At 43.2% G+C, this 22,192-nt stretch overlaps 2 protein-coding genes across 5 annotated transcripts in view; both read left to right on the forward strand.

The window, feature by feature from the left end:
• The first annotated feature begins 6,686 nt into the window (after positions 1 to 6,686).
• GPX1 (glutathione peroxidase 1) lies at positions 6,687 to 10,941 on the forward strand. The gene is made up of 2 exons (XM_035105964.2): positions 6,687 to 7,187; positions 10,003 to 10,941. The coding sequence occupies exons 1-2, from the start codon at positions 6,708 to 6,710 to the stop codon at positions 10,339 to 10,341; spliced, it is 819 nt and encodes a 272-aa protein (XP_034961855.2). The 5' UTR covers positions 6,687 to 6,707; the 3' UTR covers positions 10,342 to 10,941.
• Positions 10,942 to 11,187: 246 nt separating this feature from the next.
• The window catches only part of USP4 (ubiquitin specific peptidase 4), a 40,890-nt gene continuing 29,885 nt past the window's right edge, over positions 11,188 to 22,192 (forward strand). Inside the window, exons 1-6 of one of the 4 annotated variants that reach the window (XM_060271560.1) lie at positions 11,188 to 12,239; positions 13,899 to 14,026; positions 15,487 to 15,617; positions 18,161 to 18,287; positions 18,939 to 19,084; positions 20,549 to 20,607. In XM_060271560.1, coding sequence (XP_060127543.1) covers positions 12,223 to 12,239; positions 13,899 to 14,026; positions 15,487 to 15,617; positions 18,161 to 18,287; positions 18,939 to 19,084; positions 20,549 to 20,607 — 608 coding nt within the window. In that variant the 5' untranslated portion in view covers positions 11,188 to 12,222. Of the gene's footprint in view, positions 12,240 to 13,226; positions 13,429 to 13,898; positions 14,027 to 15,486; positions 15,618 to 18,160; positions 18,288 to 18,938; positions 19,085 to 20,548; positions 20,608 to 22,192 lie in introns of those variants that run through there. The other 3 variants (XR_009557118.1, XM_060271561.1, XM_035105963.2) reach the window with 3 other exon arrangements.

Consider the following 22,192-nt stretch of genomic DNA (forward strand, 5'->3'; position numbering starts at 1 on the left):
CTGTAAGATTAGTTTCCGTATATGCTAGAAGCTTCAACATATGTAAATGCCAGTGCACTTTTGTAAATGCTGCTAATTTGTGTTGGTGCATCTGTCTTCAGCCATATCCTTTGGTACACGGTCACAAATGATCACCCCAAATTTTCCTTCTCCCATTCCGAGAGAATGTTTGGGGTTGCCAAAAAGGGAGCATCCGCCTTTCTCCCTGCTGCACCATCTCATCAGTCCAGTGGCAGAAGTATGCAATGCTCTAATTTTGCTTGCCATTAAGTTTGCACGTTGCTTTTATTGGGTTGTCTGCTAAACACAAGATTAAAATACATTTTCAGTTATGTATGACCCATGGTTTTTTAGGTTTGCTTCTTGAACAGCAGCTCTGCCACACTTTGTCCCATGTGGCAGGACTTTTGAAACGGGGAAGCTACAGAAGCAGCTTGATACTGCAAGGGAATCTGCTGTTGACAGAGGAAAGTGTTTAAAAAGACACACAAACCCAAATAGCAATGTAGAACCTCGCAGGTGCTTTCAGAATCTTGCCTTTGCAACATGTAAAGTTAGTATGTTCAACGTGTGTATGAAATACACTTTATAATTTGTCAATCTCTTCCAGACATTACCTCAGAATATCGCGGTGCCTCAGCAATGATACCAAGGTGATGTAAGAATAATTGGATACTTTTCAGTTTCAGTGAATGACGCATTAACATTATCTCTAACCAAGATGGGGGTGCCTACAAAAGAGTAAAGGGCACAGGGATATTCCATCATTTGCATAGCACAGTAATTATTATTTCCATCTTCCATTTTGTGCATGGAAAATATTGTCAACTCTTAGTCATCCACTTTCTTGTGAAATCATTTTATAAAGCTGTATTTCAACCTCAGCTAGTCCTCAATTGTGGGATATTGGCACTCCCTTTTGGTGATAAATATTGTATACAGCATTCAGTTTATAAAATACTGAATAGGCACTGTGTTTATGTTCCCAGATTCCTAATACTTTCCAACATACTTGTTTTTATTTCAATAATTTATATCTTGTTTTTCTCCATTGAAAAAGAACCCAACACAGCTTTCAAAAACAAGATCTTTTTTAAAAAGTCAGATTACAAAACAAATAAAAACTGCCATCATTCATCTTTATCACAGTGTGAGCTGAAAAAACGTTACAGGCTGTTTTCTACATTTCATACAATGCATAACTTTTGCAGCTTTCTGCCACAGGTGTGGCAAGGGCCACCAATCTGGCTGGTTTTCAAGTGGTGTTAAGGCAAACTTATGGTGGGCAGGTCTGTTATTAGGTGTTTGCTATGCTAGCTAAACAGGGGAAGAGGGTACTTCATGCTCTGCTATGGGCTTCCTTGACACGTGCTTGGGAACATGATGCTGTACCTTTAGTGTGATCCAGTGGAACTCCTGTAAGAATGGTGTGGTGATTGAATGTTTTCTCAATTAATGATGTTGGAAAACACATGTTGTTGTTTAGTCGTTTAGTCGTGTCCGACTCTTCGTGACCCCATGGACCATAGCACGCCAGGCACTCCTGTCTTGCACTGCCTCCCGCAGTTTGGTCAAACTCATGTTCGTAGCTTCGAGAACACTGTCCAACCATCTTGTCCTCTGTCGTCCCCTTCTCCTAGTGCCCTCAATCTTTCCCAACATCAGGGTCTTTTCCAAGGATTCTTCTCTTCTCATGAGGTGGCCAAAGTATTGGAGCCTCAGCTTCACGATCTGTCCTTCCAGGGAGCACTCAGGGCTGATTTCCTTAAGAATGGATAGGTTTGATCTTCTAGCAGTCCATGGGACTCTCAAGAGTCTCCTCCAGCACCATAATTCAAAAGCATCAATACTATGTGTGGAAAACACATAGTACATAGATAAGACCCAATATGGAATTCTCATTAAAAGCACAGGCAAGTGCATGGTCAATGGCTATCATGTAACTCAGTAAATTGTCTTTAGTATAAACAGTGCTGTTGTTTTGTTCAGATAGCAAATCTACAAGACACTGGTCATATTGAACTGTTTGTTAGGTACTGCAAGTATGGGCATCTTTTATAGAAATGGGTGGGACCACAAGGAACAGCTAGACCACTCCCCTGCAATGCAGGAATCTTTTGCACAACGTGGGACTCAAACCCACGTCCCTACGATTGAGAGTCGGTCAGTCAGCCAGCCAACATGGTCCCCAAGCACCTATTTTAAAAAATGAAGGAAAACGGGACTAGTGGGAGGAAATGCTGTTGAGAATCTGTGTGACTGAGACTACACACTGAATTGCAACCATGCTCAGAGCACACCTGGGGATGGGGGAGTGAAAGGTCCTCAGCTCCTGCTGTGTCAGTGAAAGTAATGAGAACGGGAAAGCATGTCAGGTAACGTCCCTGGCTAGAGTGGCTGATTAGGACTCCAAGCTTAGGCATACTTCTTTACATACATAAAATGACATTTCTAAAATTATGTGTGGCATGGGGAGAGTGGATAGAGAAAAGTTATTCTCCCTCTCATAACTCGTAAGACTCATGGACATCCAATGAATGAAGCTGAATGTTGCAAGATTCAGGACAGAGAAAGTATTCATGCAACGCGTAGTTAAAATGATGGGTCTTGCTCCCACAGGAGGCAGTGATGACCACCAACTGAGATGGCTTTAAAAGAGGATTAGATAAAGTCATGGAGGAGAGGGCTGTTGATGGCTTCTAGATCTGATGGCTTATGTTCTGCCTCCACAGTTGGAGGCAGCAATGATTCCCAGTACCAGTTGCTGGAAACCACAGGAGGGGAGAATGCTCTTGTGTTCAAATCCTGTTTGCAGGTTTCCAATGGACATCTGGTTGACCATTGTGAGAACAGGATGCTGGCCTAGATGGGCCATTGGCCTGATCCAGCAGGCTCTTAAATTCTTACTTGGAAGTGAGCACCACTAAACTCAGTTGGACTCTCCTCCCTCCACCCCATAGTACTGGAGTGCACAAAACATCCTTGTTGCAGCTGCCACTGTCTCTCTTGCATAGCATCTATACAAGCCGTGTTTTAGTGCTTCAGCAGGTCACTGAGCCCCCCCCACACACACACAGTGTGGGGGCCCAGAGAATAAAATAAAGTATTTAATCAGTCCAGCAGTCCTTTTACTTCCCGCTTTCATTATGACAGCTTGGCTTGTAAGGGGAGAAACAAATATTTACCCCCTTCTCTTCAAGCCTGCACAGAAATGGCTTTGAATTGTTACACCAGGTGCGTTTTATTTGCTTTGCACTGACACTTGTGCAATTATTTCAACAATGGCTAGGCTGAAACAAGAGCGAGGGACACACATATGAGGAAATGACTTTCACAAACAACTTCCTCAAACAAATATTGTCATAGGCACCTTTGCAACAATAAGTGCCAATAAATATTCTTTGCAGGACAAACAGGATGTTTTGGGGTCACACAAACCTATCTGCAAGATGTGCCATGCAGATTATTTGGTAGGGCTTTGATTTGAAAAATGGTAAGGTTCCATGCAGATTCATGTTTTACTCTTTTAGTATAGGCAATCAAACATTTATTTCTTTTATATATCCTGTTCTACTAAAAGTGCCCAGAGTGGCATACAGTCAAATCGTAAAACCATATATGACATAATAAATGTACAAGTTCAATTTGCAAGTAATTTCGAAACACAATATCATCTTATAATGCAATTATCACTTCAAAACAAAACAAATTGGGTTGCCAGACTCAATAGTGGAAAGGACTTCTGTGCCTTTAATTGCCCTGCTCTCTTTTGAGTCTGGAAACCTTAAAGAGAAACCAGCAGACCCTTTGCTTGGAAATTAAGGTCCCTAGCTAACAGAACCAGTGGTCGGGGAAGATGGGAATTGTAGTCCAAAACATCTGGAGGACCGAAGTTTGGGGATGCCTGTGCTACATCATAAAGGACATAGGATCACCCAACTTCCAAGAAGCAATTTGTTGCCACTTTTAATATTGGGAACAAGGCAAATTATGTCATTTGTTCATTTTTAACTGTGGCAAGACTCTCGGTTGACACTCGGTTCCATGACTGACGGTTGATAGTCATAGAACAATTCTGGAACATGCAACAACCATGTAGTGAATCAGGAGGAAAGTACTGTATAACCTACCAAGCTTTTGCCTCGTGGAGCAGTTCAAAACCACAGGAACGTTGCCAGAAAAAAGGGGTGGCAACCTTGGCTCAAAAGCAGAAGCTGACATAACAGGCAACTCCCCGAGCTCACAAAGGAAGTGGCGCAGGAGGAAGGAACTTGGGGGGGGGGCCTTGTCTTCCTCGCAGATCTCTTGCAAGAGCAGTTACAGCAACACACAGGCAGAGTGACATGTTGAAACCTCTCCCCTTTTCCATTTGGCTGCCTTCCCTGTCCTGTATCCGGGGGCAGACGCACAATATTACACCCATACTGTACACTTCACTTGTGCACAAAGATGAGTCAAGTGGAATGGCCTACGTCTGAAGTCCCTACTTGGCCATAAAGCTCAATGAGTGAGCTTGGGCAGCAGGGGTGCCAACTTGAATAAAATATTGGGGAGGCAGGTAAGCCCCACCCAGCATAATCAATTACATGATGCAGCACACGCACACACCATATGAATAGCAGTGCTCATCAACATTGGGGAGGTGGCCACCTCAAATATTTTATTGGGGGAGGTGAAGGGACCTTGGCCCCTAGGAGTTGGCTCTTATGTACCACATGTATATATTTATTATCCCTTTGTTCCCAGGGTAGATCTTTATTCCTCCTTGTTCCCAATGCAGATCTTCTACCCTAGTGGGGAGTGGGACACCATTTTGTGGTTTGTCTCAGGTGCCCTATCAGCACCCGTAACAAACTACATTTCTCATAATTATTTGGGGGAAGTCATAGATGTTTAAATTGTTATTATATTGTGCTGATAGGAAGTTTTAATTGTCTAGTGCAATGCATGCCTGAAGTAGAGGAAGAGGAGGAGTTGGGTGTTCTGACTCCTTTTGCTCACTTTTTCAGAATGGGCTAACTGGGCCCAGTCCTTACTGCAGCACCACCCAGAGTGAGGAGGTGTCCAAGCTGGTATAGAAGCTTCTAGAAGAGCAGTGCGGGAGGGCAGGTGAGCTATTAAAGGCAAAGGAAACCAGCTCTTGCTCAACAAGAGGCTGAGCTGCTGCTATTTATTGTTTAATGTTTGACTGCCACTCCTATTCTAAGCTTCAATGCTTTTTATTTGCAGTTATTGCTCACCTGGACTTTATAGCATACTGCAATATTGAGGGAGCTTTGAAGTATTTTCATTGAAGTCAAACACTGAGGAACTATTGAGATTGCTCAAGCATTTTCTTTTTCCAGAGGTTACTAAGCAGCAAATATGAACTTTTTTTCTGGGGCAATAAGGAAGATCTAGATTTAGGCAACGATCCTGCATCCACTTATCTGGGAGTAAGCCCAACTGAGTTTAATGAGACTTACTAATGAGTTGGTACATTTAGATTTCAGCATGTCAAAGCTTGCCAGGATGGTGTAATGATCAGTCACAACTTTAAGCCCAGTTTTTTGAAATAAAGACTTTTCCTTCCAGTTCTAACATCTGATTGTTCTGGTTATTCAGAACCTGATCTACATCTTTCCAATCCCTAATTTGTTTCCATATTTATTTATTTTTACAGTTTCTCTTGTGCAATATAAAAATATCTAATAACTGAGACTGGAGCAGGAAATCCTTTCAGTGGAAATAGTACTTTATAATTCATTTTTTAAAAAAATAAATGAAGTGGTGTATAGAGAAAATTGGGAGATTTTTGTTCTCCTCCCACAGTACTAGAACCCACACCATCCAGGTTGGGCAATTTGTTACAGTTGCTTTCCTTTCCTCTTTTTTTTTTTTTTTGTACGGTAAATGAAAGAAGTGATGAAACATTTTTCGTTTTTATCCCAGCCCTCCTATATGATGCTCAGGCTAGCATAGAAGTTCCCCACAGCAATCTAGTAAATTATGACCAAACCTGCACAAAGAGGGTTAGCAAGCAAGCGGACTGCTTCTGCCTTCCGCAAGAGAGGTAGGGGCGGGGCAGCTACACATTTTGCATTCCCCACAGCTGCAGAGAAAAGGACTTGTCACTTGGAGGAGGAGGCTTGGGTTATGGGAGTCAAATCAGAGGATGCTGAACCAGCTGGCCTAATTTTAATTTCCTTATTGCATGAGAATTCGAAACACATGTGAATCCGAAAACTTTAAAAGGAACTAGCGTTCTGAACCCCAAAATAAGCTTTGCTGTACCCCACATCATGTATCCCCATGGCCGGGAGTGTCTCCTTCGAGACCTAAAACAACCTTCGCCATTCAGAACCACAACACCCATAAATGCGTGATGACTCGAGGACAATGATACATAAGCAACTTGGGGCATGCAGCCCACCTTAAGCTTTGAGACATCCCAAATCAGACCCCTTAGGAATCAGCTTCTGCTTCCTAAGAAACGGAGCAGGTGGTTATTTGCTGCTTGATCTCCTCTCCACAGCAGCAGCAGGGCTGCGTTCCCTTCATCAGAAGAGTGGCTGTGCTTTAAGTGAGGTGGGATCTTTAAGAAGAGAATGATTGAATTAATTCAAAAGGAAGAGAAACGCCAGCAAACCACGCTGGCTTCGAGCCAAACAATCACTCATTCACAACCGACGTTTGAAAATGACCTTTGAATCTCAGGGTTCCTGCGCATGCCTGGAATGCTCGCGGCAGGAAGCGGTCAGAATCGGGGTGGAGTAAAAGAAAGCCGATTCAGTTTATCCGCGGCAGGCGAGGACAAAGACGATGGGCGGAGTTTTTCCCCGCTAGCCCCACCTACCCCAGGACCAGACAGAGCCATGGCGAGGTGGGCGGAGTTGCTGGGCACGCTGAAAAGGGCGAGAGGTGCCTCCGGGCCGTCCACTTGCTCTGCAGCAGCAGCATCCTCGATAGCTCGCAGCATGGCGGGAGCATCGCTGTCTAGCCTGGCGGGAGTGCTTGCGCGGCCCCTGGGCGGTGGGGAGCCCGTCGACCTGGGCTCGCTGCTGGGCCGGGTGGTGCTCGTCTCCAACGTGGCTTCCCTCTGAGGCACCACGAGCCGGGACTTCACGCAGTTCCGAGAGCTCCAGCAGCGCTTTGGGCCTCAGGGGCTCACGGTGCTCGCCTTCCCGTGCAACCAATTCGGCCACCAGGTACCGTAGCCGCCGTCGAGGGGGCGAGGAGGACGAGACCTTCCGCTTGGGAGCTTTTCCTGCTGTGCAGGGGACGAGGCGCCCTTGGGCGACACAAGCTCCCAAGTGGGCATGCAGGTCTTTTTATGGGGTGAGGGGAGCGCTACTGGGGCTGCTTTGTGTGGAGGCTTCTCAGTCCTAGGTTTGTAGGAAGGGGCGGGAGGGGGAAGGAAAGAACGCACTCTGTACATGGCCAGAAGCTTTATTTTCTCTCTTCCTAACGCTCACGATGGAGCGGGCGTGAACCTAGTTCTTGGGAGCTCTGTCACGACTCCCAGCCACCCCTGCCTTCTCTGTGATAAGAACCGCGCCTTCCCAGCTGCTGAAACTGATCCTTGCGTATCGCCACAACATCCCCCGCCCCGCTTGCTTTACAGGCTCTTATCTAGGCATAAGAGTGTTTCGATGAGGAATGCCCCCCCCAAAAAAAGCTGGCTTTATGCATAGCTGCCAAGTTATCCCTTTTTACAGGGATTTTCCCTTATGCTGAATAGGCTTCCTCGCGAGAAAAGCGAAAACTTGGCAGCTATGTTTATGCCTGCCGAGTGCAGGAAAGGTTAGCAAGATCCCCTTGGGGCATTGATAGTGGTGGGAAACGCGACCCGAGGAAACACTTAACCCAGTTGCTCAAGTCAGCACCTTGTTGGATGATTGTGGAGGGGAGAGAGGAAGCAAGGCTATGCTACATTTTCCAGCAGAGAGAACACCCTACAAGTTGTGTTGTAGACGTGTGGCTGCTGCTTTTGCAACCGTACCCGTTTCCCCTGTCTGCTCATAAGCTAAACTGCGTAAACTCTTCCTTCCCACACACTCACTCAAATGCCGCCTTTTCTTCCCCTTACAGAAGGGAGTCTAGGATTCTCCAACCTCTGTGCAACTCCACTTGTGTGAAGTGGAAATGGGGACGGTGGTTCTGACTGAACCAGCTACAGCTACCTCTTTTGAGAATGGCATTTGGAACTTTGGAACTTCATTTAAAGTGCTACTTCCTGTAGCACCTTAGAGACCAACTAAGTTTGTCATTGGTATGAGCTTTCGTGTGCATGCACACTTCTTAGTTGGTCTCTAAAGGTGCTACTGGAAGGAATTGTTTTTATTTTGTTTTGACTATGACTGACCAACACGGCTACCTACCTGTAAAGTGCTACTGTATTGCTCCAGCAGTCAAGGAGAATACTGGGAACTGTAGTTTAAGGGTGCTGGTCTTGCAAAGCTACATTTCCCAGTCGACAGTTCTCAGGATTCTCCAAGACCATTAAAGTGGTACTGTATATTCGTACTATAAATGTATTCTCCAGATGGGAGTGGAAAATAGACTAAATTTATCCATGTTCAGGCTTGACTTTGTACACCAAGGAACAAAGTGGGGAAGGCTGCATAGACCAGTTGCTGCTCTTGTTGTTGGAGCAGGTAGAGTGACAAGCAGTCAAATACAGGAATTGAAACGTGCATTTTACCATCTTAATTTGCAGCATGAGGATCGTGAGGTGATAGTTTGGTAAGGCTTGGAAGTCTGCAGTTTTCAACAAAGTAGCTGGCTCAAAGGATGGCTACCTCTGTGAGAGTAATAAAGCAGCTGTGCTCTTACAGTACTGTACTTACTGGCTTAGTCATTTTGACAGATCTTGCTCAGTAGGAGGTGTAAATAAGCTTCTTGTTTTTCAAACCCTACTTGGTATACAACAGGAGATCCTATTCCCTTGCCTCCTGTCACTTCTGGGGGCTCCCCAACAGTCCAGAGCAGATGGGGGGCACACAAGGAGTGGGAGAGGAAAGCTTGTTGCACAAGTGGAAGGAAGTCCTTGTGCTAAGAGGGTGATTTAGTTGCATACAACCCAAAAGGTCTAGGACTAGGTCAAATCCTGGCAGGAGACTGATTGTGGGTTGCTGATGCTGGTGTGTACAAATACCTGCTTCACCAGAATTGATAAGGGTGTTGTAAAATTTCAGTTCCCAGCCACACCTTGGAGGCAGTGTGCAGCAGGGACTTATTAGTGTTACATGAACTGAGGCTTGAAGCAGTATTTATCTGAATGGGACAAAAAGCAGTGGGGTACTCAAGATAGGGCAGGGAATGAAGCAGTTTGTATAGTCAAAGTGTACAAGTTGAACTGTTCATTTTGATTGCACATCTAAAGCCTTATGCACAAACTTCCAATTAGGGTACTCGCCTAAACTGTGTGGCAACATCACATTCTGCTTGTAAGGGCTTAAACTGGAAAGAATTTAAAAGTGCTTTTTATTGCTTCATTCCCCACCCCTCCTACCCAGTTATTTAAGACTTCTGCTATTTGACAAGAGACATCCACAGCACTACCCCAAAATATGTATCACTGCTTGGGCAATATGCTAGGGAATATTTAACTCACATCAGTTGACTTATGTTTGAGGAAGAAATTATTTGTTCTGTAAATGTTACTTTCAATGAGGAACATGAAGTTTCAGATCCTATAACTCCTTGCAACTGCAGCAGAGCAGTTTATAGAACTGGTAGGTAAAACTTGCTTTTCTCCATAACTTTAATCTCCCTATGTTTGCTGAACTAAACTAAGAAACTGTAACAAGTAGCAAGTTGTGACAGAAGGGAGTGTTTTTGCAAGAAGACAAATCTTTATCTCTGCAAAGCTGCTATTGGCATGGTAAAGGGGTTGGTGAAGCAGAAGAAAATGTCACATAAAGCAGAAGTCGGTAGTCTGGTTGGTGCTGCTGTGGCTGTTTGCTATACCCTGTACTGACATTTGGAATTAAGGATATATCTTCTCTATTCTTTTTACAGGAGAATGCCACCAACGAGGAGATCCTAAATTCACTAAAGTATGTTCGCCCAGGCAATGGGTATGAGCCCAACTTCAGTGTCTTTGAGAAGTGTGAGGTGAATGGGGAAAAAGCTCACCCACTCTTCAAATTCCTGAAGGAAGCGTTGCCCTTTCCACACGATGACCCCATGCCTCTGATGACCAACCCACAGCTCATCATCTGGTCCCCTGTGTGTCGCAGTGACATCGCATGGAATTTTGAGAAGTTCCTCATAAGCCGTGATGGAGTGCCTTTCAAGCGTTACAGCAGGCATTTTGAAACCATCAAGATCCAGGATGATATTCAAAAGCTGCTTTAGCGAGTCACCAAGAACCAGCAAATTTGCCTTGCTTCTACTTCTTTTTTTCAGCTAGGCTATTGCTTAGATGATGTCTTAGGTATTTTCCATACTATAGTGAATTGCAGATCTGTCTGAGATTAGACTGGGCTGATCTAACTGAATAAGCAGAATAAAGTTGCTTATGCATCATAGCAATGAAACTTCATTGAAATGCAGGAATCTATTTGCCGTGATGTAAGCTAAATTATAACTCTTCCTCTAATGTGCGAGGCAACCATGTATTACATGACTCAAGGCTGAATAATATGAGTGGCCTGAATAATATGAGTGGCTGCTTTAATGTGTGCATTAAATCCTACTATGTGAAACAGCCCTTCATGTGCCAAACTCCATGCTGTTTGTCTCTGTTGCCTGATCTTGTTTTTCAGCAATTCATCTGTTTACTCTGGCAGTAAGTTTCTATTCTCCATCAAAATTTTATTTATGATGGTGCTTCTTCTAAACACTTGAAGGACACTTGATGTATTTGTAAAATTTTGTATGTGAAGATGTAGTTAATTACACTAGGGAAAACAGCAGTTTATGAAATTCTATGCCAATAAAATGCTTCAAAGACGATTATTTCTGTGTCTTTATAATAAGGCTGTGTAACATTAGGTAGCAACTAGTTATGTGAAATCTCAGCCTAAGCTCTTTTAACACATTACCAAAAGAGCTGAAGTATAACTTAAACCATGACTGAGCAGCTCCCTTGAGAGTAGTTCATGGTTGCTGTACTTCTCCAGTGCTGCTGCTACTGCAGTTTCTAGCCTAAGCTATGGTTTTGCTTGGCATGTTGTCCAAACCAGAGCTTGTGCTTTGTCTTGCTCTAGGGCAAACCATGAGCTGTAATTAAGGCATGTTCTTGGTTTTCAGCTTAGTTTGTCTGGAGAAGACAAACCATGAGTCTGCATTTAGACAGCATCCTAAACCAAAATATGGCTTAGCCCTGGGTAGCATGCCAGCAGCAGAACCAAAGAAGGATTGCAGCAGTTATGTTGTCTCCAGGAATCTGTGTTCATGCTAAACCACAATTTGGTTTAGCATTATATGTGAACCAAGACAAAAAAATTTTTTCCTACAGCTGTGGATTGACATAATAAATTATGTGATATAAGTTGGGTACCTGGCTTCTACTGGCAAAAAACACTACATAGAGTTCTACCGAATCATAGTCCTTATTAACAAATTGGATTCAATAAGCAACATCACAAATATGGAAGGTAATAATTTGCTAGAAATAAAAAGGCGGGTCAAGCATTTGACAGGAGTGGAAACTGGAACTAGATGAAAAATATACTACAAACGAAACTCACATTTGTAGATATTTTTGTGCGTGTATCTTACCTGTGTCCTATTCCTGTGACATTCCCTCTCTCATATGCACACACAATTGACAAATGCTGTGACAATGTTGTTTGCTCATTCCACACACGCCCCAGCATTATTGATTTATTAGATGGGTGTTTGAAGAATGTAACAAAAAAAGGGATTAACAATACAATTACTTTATAGTTATAACAGGCAGTTGTTAAAATTTGTAATTGTACAAATTATCCTCATATCCTGTTGTCCTAATAACACTAATATCTTTAGCATGGTCAAAGCATATCAAGATCTATCTTTTCAGAGGGCAATCATGCATCCTTTCCACTGAATATCTTCCAACCCCATCTTTCCTAGACTTTGTGTATGAAGGCCTTTGGAGGAATTGTTCGTTTCAACAGCTAAGCAAATAGCTATGGAAGACTTACTTCAATTAACAGAAACCAGAGATCTTGCAACCAATAGTATTTCAAAGACTACATACTGCCTTTACCCCCTATTTTTCTCTTGAAGATTATCTGATGGGAGAGAGTAATGGCTATTGCTCTTCTGTAAGCATATTTGTTCTGTGCTTTAATGTGATACCTCAGTCATATCTTTAGGACCATAGTTTGTGGTGGTGGTGATAACAATCTACTTGCATACTAGTTTTCTGCCTACTACAATCTGTTCTGGAGAGAGTGCTAACCTCCAAAGCAGATTTGCCATGTGTTGGGGAGTTGCAGGGGAGAAATGGGAAAGGGGAAGTCCCATCTGCAGGAGCAGGAAGCCTGTTGCACAAGTAAGCAACTGCAATTTAATATCGCCCAATATTAATGGTTGCCGCAAAAAGAAAGAGCCCAACATCCTACCCTATATTTCCTAGGAGAGCAGCCTCCAAAAAAAGCTTATGATAAGGATGGTGCCATTGCCCTTATATGCCAACCCAGCAGGATGACCCACAAGACCAGGCATCCCCAAACTGCGGCCCTCCAGATGTTTTGGCCTACAACTCCCATGATTCCTAGCTAAGAGGACCAGTGGTCAGGGATGGTGGGAATTGTAGTCCAAAACATCTGGAAGGCCAAAGTCTGGGGATGTCTGCACAAGACCTTCAATATCAAATCACTCTGATGGCTACTGGTTTCGAAGACTGGTCCAGAGAGAAGAAAGTGTCATGGCAGCATAACAGCTAAAGCCAAAAGGCAGCTGCACCAGCACAGATCCAGGGGTCGCCAACGTGGTGCCCTCTAGATGTTGGTAGTTCTAGTCCACCGAATGCAGAAGAATTCCCTTTATAGCCAGGGTCGCAATCTAGTTTGAGGCAGGACCTGCAATTCTCAGCCCTTCAGAGGTAACTGACACCGCAGACTGAGCGTGTGTGAGCGACTGGACATCGAGGGATTCCCCGCCGCCCGCCCTTTCACTTCAGCGGAAAGCGGCCTCTTCTTCCTCAGCGTCAAAACACCCCACTCGGGCGCAGGCGCTCGGCCCGGCGCTCCCTGCCCTCCGAACGCCCGGAGGCGTCGCCGCGCCTGCGCAGTGGCGTTCTGTGCGCGCGGCGGCGGCCGGGCGAGGAAGGATATCCGCAGTTGGGGACGGCCGGCCGGGCGAAAGCGCTTGCAGTACTGTCATGGCGGCAGCCGAAGTAGGGTTAGACGGCGGGGGAGGCGGCGGCGCCGGCCTGAGGCCGGACGCTGGGACGCAGCGGGCGGAACTTATGCCGCTGCTGGGGACGGCGCTGCGGCCGGGAGAGTCTTGGTGAGAAGGGCGCGGGGCGGTTGGGGGGGGGGGGGCGGGCGGCGGCGGGAGCGGGAGAGAGCGGCGGCTCCTTTCGTCTCTCGGTGACTCAGGTTCAGAGCCAGGCCGCGCGCGCTCCGCCTCCTCCGCGCAGGCCCTCCCCGCGCTCGGACTGTTGGCTTTCGAATGCGGGTGTTCGGAAGGGGGGTGGGCAACAGGAGGCGCGAGCTGCTGCCCCAGGGAGTTCGGTGCCTGGCGGTGTCCGTGGTAGGCAAAGGACATGTCGGTGCCGGCCGGGCCCTGTCGCTGCCGGTGCCGGTGCTGACTCACTGTTCTTCTGCCCCGTCCGCTGCAGCAACTTTGTTTACCTTTTCTGCCTCTCGCTCCAACCCTGTCCCGTTTGTTTGTTTGTTTGTTTGTTTGTTTGTTTTATTACTCTATCTTCCCCCTTCCTCCTCTTCTAAAGGCGTCTTTCCTCCCTTTTATTGCAGGTTCCTAATTGACAGCCGGTGGTTCAAGCAGTGGAAGAAATACGTGGGCTTTGACAGTTGGGACTTGTACAACGTTGGAGAGCCGAATCTCTTCCCGGGACCGATTGATAACTCGGGGCTTTTTGCAGGTAAAGTTGTGTGAAGAGGGGATTAGGATGCATAGTAGGATCTGGAGTTTGGAAAGGACTCTCAGAACTGGAGGAGAGAAAATGTCACTGTACAGTATTGCTTTTTGGACTATGTTCTGACAAGGGAGTCCATGCCCTTCCCCTCCAATCTTTTCCAGTACACTTTCCCAATTCGTAAGTAGGGATATTAGTTCTTCTATATGATAAGCAGCTTGCTTTGGAAAAACTATGATGGACTCTAGCATGATTGTCATATCAGCAGTTACTGCAATTATAGCTAGTATTGTAACAAGTCTTAGAGGTTCCACCCTTAAATAAGTGTCTCATTGTTGGCTTCCACACCCTTCCTGCGGGTTTTTTTCCATTCCTCCACTCAGCCTAGGCCTGAAAGCAGATTTCTTTCCTTTTTTTGTAAATGGAAACTGAAAGTGTTAACGATTGCATCTGCTTCTGTGTTGTAAGTTTGGTATACTGTGTCATAGAACTTCAAATCATTAGATGTATCCACTGAAATTAACTTGTGTTGAATAAGTTTTTGATTCTCCCCCTGAGCTCCAGGTCCTTGCTTCTTTGGCTTAGTACAGGTTCAGGTTTGCTGTGGCACAAAGTTGACCTTGGTAAGGTGATAACTTAAAATCTGAAGCCTGCTTCATACATGATCTTTCATTATTTGGGAGACTAGATACCTTGAAAGCGCATTTTCCTGTATTGCAAGAGGTTCCCAGTGGCAGCAGAAGCAGTGGAAGGAACACACCATTCTGACATGCCACCTCTCTCCAGATACAGTCCTGAGAAATAACACTTGAGCAACTCTTTACAAGGTTTAAAGTAATAAATATTGTGGATAGGTAGAGCTACGTATTTAGATTTAGCAGCAAAATGCAATATAGATGCTGTGTTCCTCAGACCAAGGCTGGATCTAGACATATCAAATAAGCGTTTCAGTTTAAAGCATTGTAAATTTAAACAGGGAAGACAGGTAGAGAAAAATGGGACTCCACGCCGCCATCTGGTAGTGCAATGTTATATCTCACATACAATGCATATACAATAAATTGCTTTTTCTTTACCTGTCTAGCTGAGTCTCAGGAAATCACTAGAAAGTATGTGTACAAACATAAAAAGTTTGTTTGCTTCTCAAAGTCTCTGGATCATATTGGTATAGGAAAGTCTTCTAGTTCTGCATTGTACTTTTTAAAGAAAACTTTAAATACTATACAGCTGGTTTTATTTAATTAATAGTTTGAAATTCTGTGTTTGTCAAAAGGGAAGTCTGAAATTAGATTGTGAAATAATACCACTTGATTCTCCTCAAGACTCACTTTGATGTGGCTATTTAAATTACCTTAAGTTACATTTTCAGAAGTGTCTGTCGCTTTGAAAGTGTGTTTGTTTTATGCAGGATTTCCAGGAGAACTGCTTATCTTCCTGTTTGCCGTTATGTTTCCTTTTCTTTTTAGACTCAGAAGCTCAGACTCTGAAAGAGCATCTCATTGATGAGTTGGATTATGTGTTGGTTCCTACTGAAGCCTGGAACAAATTAGTAAATTGGTATGGTTGTATAGAGGGACAGAAACCAATAGTGAGAAAGGTAAGTGATAATGGTATCTGAAGAAGTGTGCATGCACACGAAAGCTCATACCTATGACAAACTTAGTTGGTCTCTAAGGTGCTACTGGAAGGATTTTTTTTTAATTTTTTGTTTCAACTACGTCAGACCAACACGGCTTCCTGCCTGTAACAAATGATCTTTATTTAACTTATACTGTTTTGCTGCTTTGTGGAACCCTGTGAATTATCTCTTGAGCTACCCAGAGAAATGAACGCTATAAAAAAGATTTAGGTGTCATTTAACTGGTGCATGGGACGGGTAAGGTTGAATAACTGGAAATACAGGGTAGGGTTGCTCTTCCCAGTATTAGGATGGCTCTTACAGTTTCAGAATGGCTTTATAGAATATGTCTTGCTTAGCTAATGTAGAGTAGAGGAGAAAGTTTCTTTTCAGTTGCCCTGTACTCTGTTGATTAGTCATTTAGCCAGAACACAGAATGAAGTTAAAGGGTGGTATCCAATTGTGTCCATCAGCTAGTGGGACTTGTCATTCTCCTCTCCCTGCTACCCCTGTGGGTCTCAAATAACATTTTTGGAGGGTTGTGTCGAGTGAGGAGACTGGAGCAGGTTAGAGCAGGGGTCAGCAACCTTTTTCAGCCGTGGGCCAGTCCACCGTACCTCAGACCATGTGGTGGGCCGGACTATTTTTTTGGGGGGGGGGGGAATGAACGAATTCCTATGCCCCATAAATAACCCAGAGATGCATTTTAAATAAAAGCACACATTCTACTCATGTAAAAACACCAGGCAGGCCCCACAAATAACCCAGAGATGCATTTTAAATAAAAGGACACATTCTACTCATGTAAAAACACGCTGATTCCTGGACCGTCTGCGGACCGGATTTAGAAGGCGATTGGGCTGCATCAGGCCCACGGGCCTTAGGTTGCCTACCCCTGGGTTAGAGAGTGGGTTGCCGTGGGGAGGAGAGGAAAGAGAAGAACAGTTTACTCTTTGAATAGGGGAATACAGTAAAGAACACTCCACATGACCCTTCTACCAGAAATGCTTCTTTTCAGTGGAAGAGATAATGTATATTGACTTCAGAAACACAGCAGGACTCCAAGGAGCTACACAATGCAGCAAATTGCTTTATAGGCTGGATCTGAAACCAAATAGTTAACTGTCCAATAAATAATACATAATACTTGCTAATGCAATCTAGTATAATCTTAATGAACGATGTATAAAAGAGCATGTGATGTGTCATAGGAATAATTCCATTTTCAGAATAAGAAGATAAGCTAAACATGCCCATATTGCTGCTAAAATACAGTATATGCTTTTTAAATGTAGGCCTTAAAAGGAACGTGCAAATGTAAAATAGGAAGGGTAATTCCCCCTTTTCTCCCTCCTCCCCCAGAAAACCCCCTTTCCCCTTTTTAGTTTTGTTTAGGTTGCATTTACTTTAACTGTTTGATACTGCACTACATATTGTTATGATCCATTTCTGATCTTTTTTTTCTTTTATTGCTTTTATTATTGATTGAAATGGAAATGAAAAACAAAAACCATCTCGCAAGTGTCGGTTGATTTGATTTAATTCAAATTGATTTAAATCACTAGCCAGTAAGACTTGATTTAAATCATTTTTTAACAGAAAGACTCATTCTTGCTGGTATAATCTTAATATTTACAACCAGATGAAGGTTTCATTTTTGGAAAAATAAATTTTCAGAGTAGTTTTTACAGTTATAGCAAAAATTACTGAATTGGTTCTACTATTAGAAATAGGCAGATGATTATGACATTTTTGTGATGTTTAATAAGTTAACTGTTTATATTTGGACAACTTTTCTGCTGTACTTTATTGGGAGGAGAAAAATAATCATTTCCTTGATAACAATTTAAACAATTTACTTAACTAAAACAATAACATTATAGCATATGTATCCATGTTTGTTAACTGATGCTGTTAAACATTTTTTAAAAAAAACTTAGACTGAGTTTTAGCACACATGAAAAACTCAAAGCAAATCCTTATTTCCTGATGAATAGCGTTTGGACTATAATGTAACTTAAATAGAAAACTATCTTTAGAAAGATTTTTCCTCCAAAAGCATTTTATTTTAAAAATCCAATTTAAATTTTGTTGATTTTATTTATTTATTTAAAAACCATTGATTTTTATCCACCCAGGGTCTTACCTCTTGGTTTGAATAGCTAAGAAGAATAGTTAACGATAACCTGCAGAGCCATCATACATACCGGTATTTCTGTCCCAATTTTTAAAAAAGAAATACCATAGGTTGGTGTTAACTTCAGTGGAGCTAATTTCAAAATAAACACACTTTGGATTGCTCTGTAGAAACCTCTGCAGGATTATCTGAAACCACTTTGCCAGTTGCAGAACTAGAGTTAAAACCAAGGACTTCTGTTTTATGTGAAACTGTAGATGATGGCACTGCTATCTGTCAGGCCAAGATATGGATACTTTGAGGGTGGAGCCCTTCAGTTTAGACTACATATTTGCTTTCAGAATAGTTTGTTGTACCTACTTTACAGGAAACTTTTTCTTCCTAGGTTGTGGAGTATGGACTGTTTGTGAAGCACTGTAAAGTAGAAGTTTATCTTTTGGAGCTGAAGCTGTGTCAGAACAGTGATCCTGCTAATCTTATGAGCTCTTATTTCAGCAAAGCAGACACTGTTGGTAAGTAGCTGTTTGCTAACCCCATAACACACCTTGAAACACATCCACACCTAGTAGTGTCTAGTACGTAGTTTATTTAGATCATTAAATGGGGCAAGTATATTTTATCATTTTCTTTTTGCAACCTCTTTCTAATTTTGTTTTCACAATCATCTGAAATTACTTCCTTTTCCCCTGTGAAATGGTGAGTGCTTCTACACATCTGACCCTCCTATACTATTGCTAAACCACGATTTCACTCCAGCTTTTATTATTTGTCCTTAGAACTGACAGTTTCTCTTCAGATTTAGATGCTTCTGCCATTGTTCAAACAATCCTACCAGCAGACTGGTTATTTCAGTAGTAGTAGAATGCCAGCTTCAATTAACCCTAGTTGCATTTTAAATAAATGATTCCTTATCTTTTAAAGTGATAATATTTAGCTATTTCAAGCAATATAGCTGTAGTCAGAAATTAAATTTTATAGAAAACTGGTATGTATAGATACAGTTAATAATTCACCAATGTAAAATAATCCAGAATTAGTATACACCTTCTTGTTTATTTAGCACTAGTAAATAAGCACTTTTTTACACTTTGAACGAGCTACACTCCCCCAACCTAGTCAAAATACAGCTTGTAATAAATACAGCTTTGTCTCTTTCTTATCAGCTACTATTGAAAATGAAATGCGAAAGCAGTTTAGTATTCCTGACGGAAAAGAAATTAGGCTGTGGAGCAGATACATGAGTAATACTTATGAGCAGCTAAGCAAACTTGACAGCACTATACAAGATGCGGGGCTCTATCAGGGACAGGTAAGAAGTCCAAATGTCGTATGTTGTATTGCTCACCCTGTGGGCTGTCAACAAGGCTGCAATTTGTAAAAAAAGTTACAATGGGAGGAATTCAAGGTAATGCTATGGCTGTCATTCTGTCGGGGCCAGCTTTTCAGCTTGCCAGACAGAATTATTGCTCCTAACCACCACCCTGACATGCTGTTCTGAGGGTCCTTCTGACACCAATTTTGGGGCACATGGGGGGAGCCCAATTGTGCTAGTGGGAGCTCTTGCTTCCTCTAGTACAGCGTTTCTCAACCGCTGTTCCACGGCACACTAGTGTGCCGCGAGACGCTGGCTGGTGTGCCGCGACGTGCGGCAACAAGAAGGGCGATTTACATTGTCACGTGCCTGGCGGCCGCCAATACACAGCACTGACCCGCCGGAAAGCAATATTTCTCCTCCTCTGTCCCAAAGCTCAGTGCAAACGAGCCTGGCGGCCGCCAATACACGCCACTGACCCACCGGAAAGCAATATTTGGCAAGTGTTTCTTACAGTCATAATTATAATATAGGGCGGCACAGATTTAAATTTTTTAACTTTTTTAATGGTGGTGTGCCTCGTGATTTTTGTCACGGAACAAGTGTGCCGTGGCCCAAAAAAGGTTGAGAAACACTGCTCTAGTAGGTCTTGGAAGTTGGATCCCATCCCATGTGATTATGTAGTCATACAAAGTGTTCTGAAATTTGAGCTGGTTTCTCAACTATTTGACCAGGTTCAGTCAAATGGCAGCCATTGTGGAAGAGCTACTGCATTCACAGCCTTTTGTTGTTGTTGTTGTTTAGTCGTTTAGTCGTGTCCGACTCTTCGTGACCCCATGGACCATAGCACGCCAGGCACTCCTGTCTTGCACTGCCTCCCGTAGTTTGGTCAAACGCATGTTCGTAGCTTCGAGAACACTGTCCAACCATCTCGTCCTCTGTCGTCCCCTTCTCCTAGTGCCCTCAATCTTTCCCAACATCAGAGTCTTTTCCAAGGATTCTTCTCTTCTCATGAGGTGGCCAAAGTATTGGAGCCTCAGCTTCACGATCTGTCCTTCCAGGGAGCACTCAGGGCTGATTTCCTTAAGAATTGATAGGTTTGATCTTCACAGCCTAGCAGCAATCATATAGAAGCAGCTGCAGGTGGTGGCTGTTCCTGCCGTGTGATTTGTGGGCCTGAAAAAGACATGTTGTGATCAAATTTCCACAGTAGTGTGAACAACTCTTCTGTGTAGATGCTGATTCCTTAAATGGTAACTTGTAAATGCTGCTGAGTCAAAAGCCTGCCAGAGCCTCCTGTACATCCTAAGATGTTAGCATGGGGGTTATTTAATTGGGCATCTCCTGTTTTGTAAGCACTGATTTGCTTGTATTTTTCTGCACGTAACCAAAGAAAGCCCAGATCTATAAGATAGCACTCCCTTTACCTAGCTTTACTATTATTTTTCTTGAACTTTAAAGGTAGTGTTAATAGAAGTGAAGAATGAAGATGGTACATGGCCCAGGCAACCTCAGTCAAAGTAAGTTTTTCTCTATTTACACTTACCGTTTCTCTATCTCAGTTTGTGATGTCTGAATTGTGCCTCTGTCTAGCTTGGGTCTGAGAGGTGTCTCTACCAACGTTTAACTTGGCATGACACTGACTATTTTTCTTCTTTCTCTATTCTGTTTTTATTACATTGTGTTTATTGTCTTGTTTTATTTTAACTTGTTAGCCACTTTTGAGAGCCTTCAGGCTAAACAATGAGATCGGAAATGCCCTAAGTCCTGTTATACAGTGGTGCCTCGCAAGACGAATTTGATTCGTTCCGCGAGTCAATTCGTTTTGCGAAAAAGTCGTCTTGCGAATCGTGGTTTCCCATAGGAATGCATTGAAATTTCTTTTTTTGCCCATAGGAACGCATTAATTAAATTTCAATGCATTCCTATGGGAAACCGCAGTTCGCAAGACGAATTTTTCGCAAAACGAATTCGTCTTGCGAGCCACAATCAGATCGCAAGATGCATTCGTCTTGCGAAAAATTCGTCTTGCAGGGCATTCATCTTGCGAGGTACCACTGTACTCATTTTTCTAAATTGAAGTAGCATTGACTTTAAAAAATCAGTACCAAAAACATACAGTTATACCTCTGGTTACATTCGCTGCAGGTTGCGTACATCACGGGATATGAACGTGCCGAACCCAGAAGTACCAGAACGGGTTACTTCCGGGTTTGACAATTTGCGCATGCGCAGAAGCACCGATTGACGTCATGCACAGAAGCACCGAATTGTGCGGCAAGCATGCGCAGATTCGGCGCATCAGGCTGCGCACTGTTCAGGTTGCGAACGGGGCTCCGGAATGGGTCCCGTTTGCATCCAGGGATACCACTGTACTCTAAAGTTACATTTCTACCTCACCTAATATTGATGGAATTAATTTTTTTTTACTATATTGAAATAATACTTTTCTTAAGAGGTAGTGAAATGCTCAGCTCAGTTTTTTAAAAAACAGAACTATCCTATGCACCGCTTCATTCCCCCTCTCTCCCACATGCTCCCTAAATTAGCTTGGGAAAGATCAGAAGAACTTCCAGCACAGTACAGGGCTTGCATAGGTGGAATTATTGGAAGATGAAACATTGAATTCCACCCAATGTATCAGGCATTACAATTCTTATTGGCCCCTGACTACACCCAGAGGTAGTTAAAATAGTATAGTATTTACAAATCACTGGTAGATTATGCCAAGGAATATCTATTCTACTTAAGCCTTCTTTTTCAAAAGATAATAATTTCATTTAGTAGATTAATTTTAGTCCTAAAAGTCCTGTTGGTTGCCTTCTGGTCTGCTGGGAGGGGGCAGATTTATGCTATAAGTATGCAAATATGAATCTGGGGCCTTGTACCAGTTAAGATTAGTAGTCTTGCTAGCCTAGTACTCATTACAATGATAGATTATGGATCAAACACTGATTCAGAAGTATGGCTCTTTCCTAGCAATTATTTGGAGATCTCTTAATCAGCTGGAATGCGAATGTTGGCACAGCGTATCATGTGCTCTGCCATGTAAGAAATTGCCTTGTGTAGCTTAGTACCACTTGCATAAGTTCTCCTTGGTATTTT

This window comes from Zootoca vivipara, chromosome 2, assembly GCF_963506605.1.
Source record: "Zootoca vivipara chromosome 2, rZooViv1.1, whole genome shotgun sequence".
NCBI classification, from domain to species: domain Eukaryota; kingdom Metazoa; phylum Chordata; class Lepidosauria; order Squamata; family Lacertidae; genus Zootoca; species Zootoca vivipara.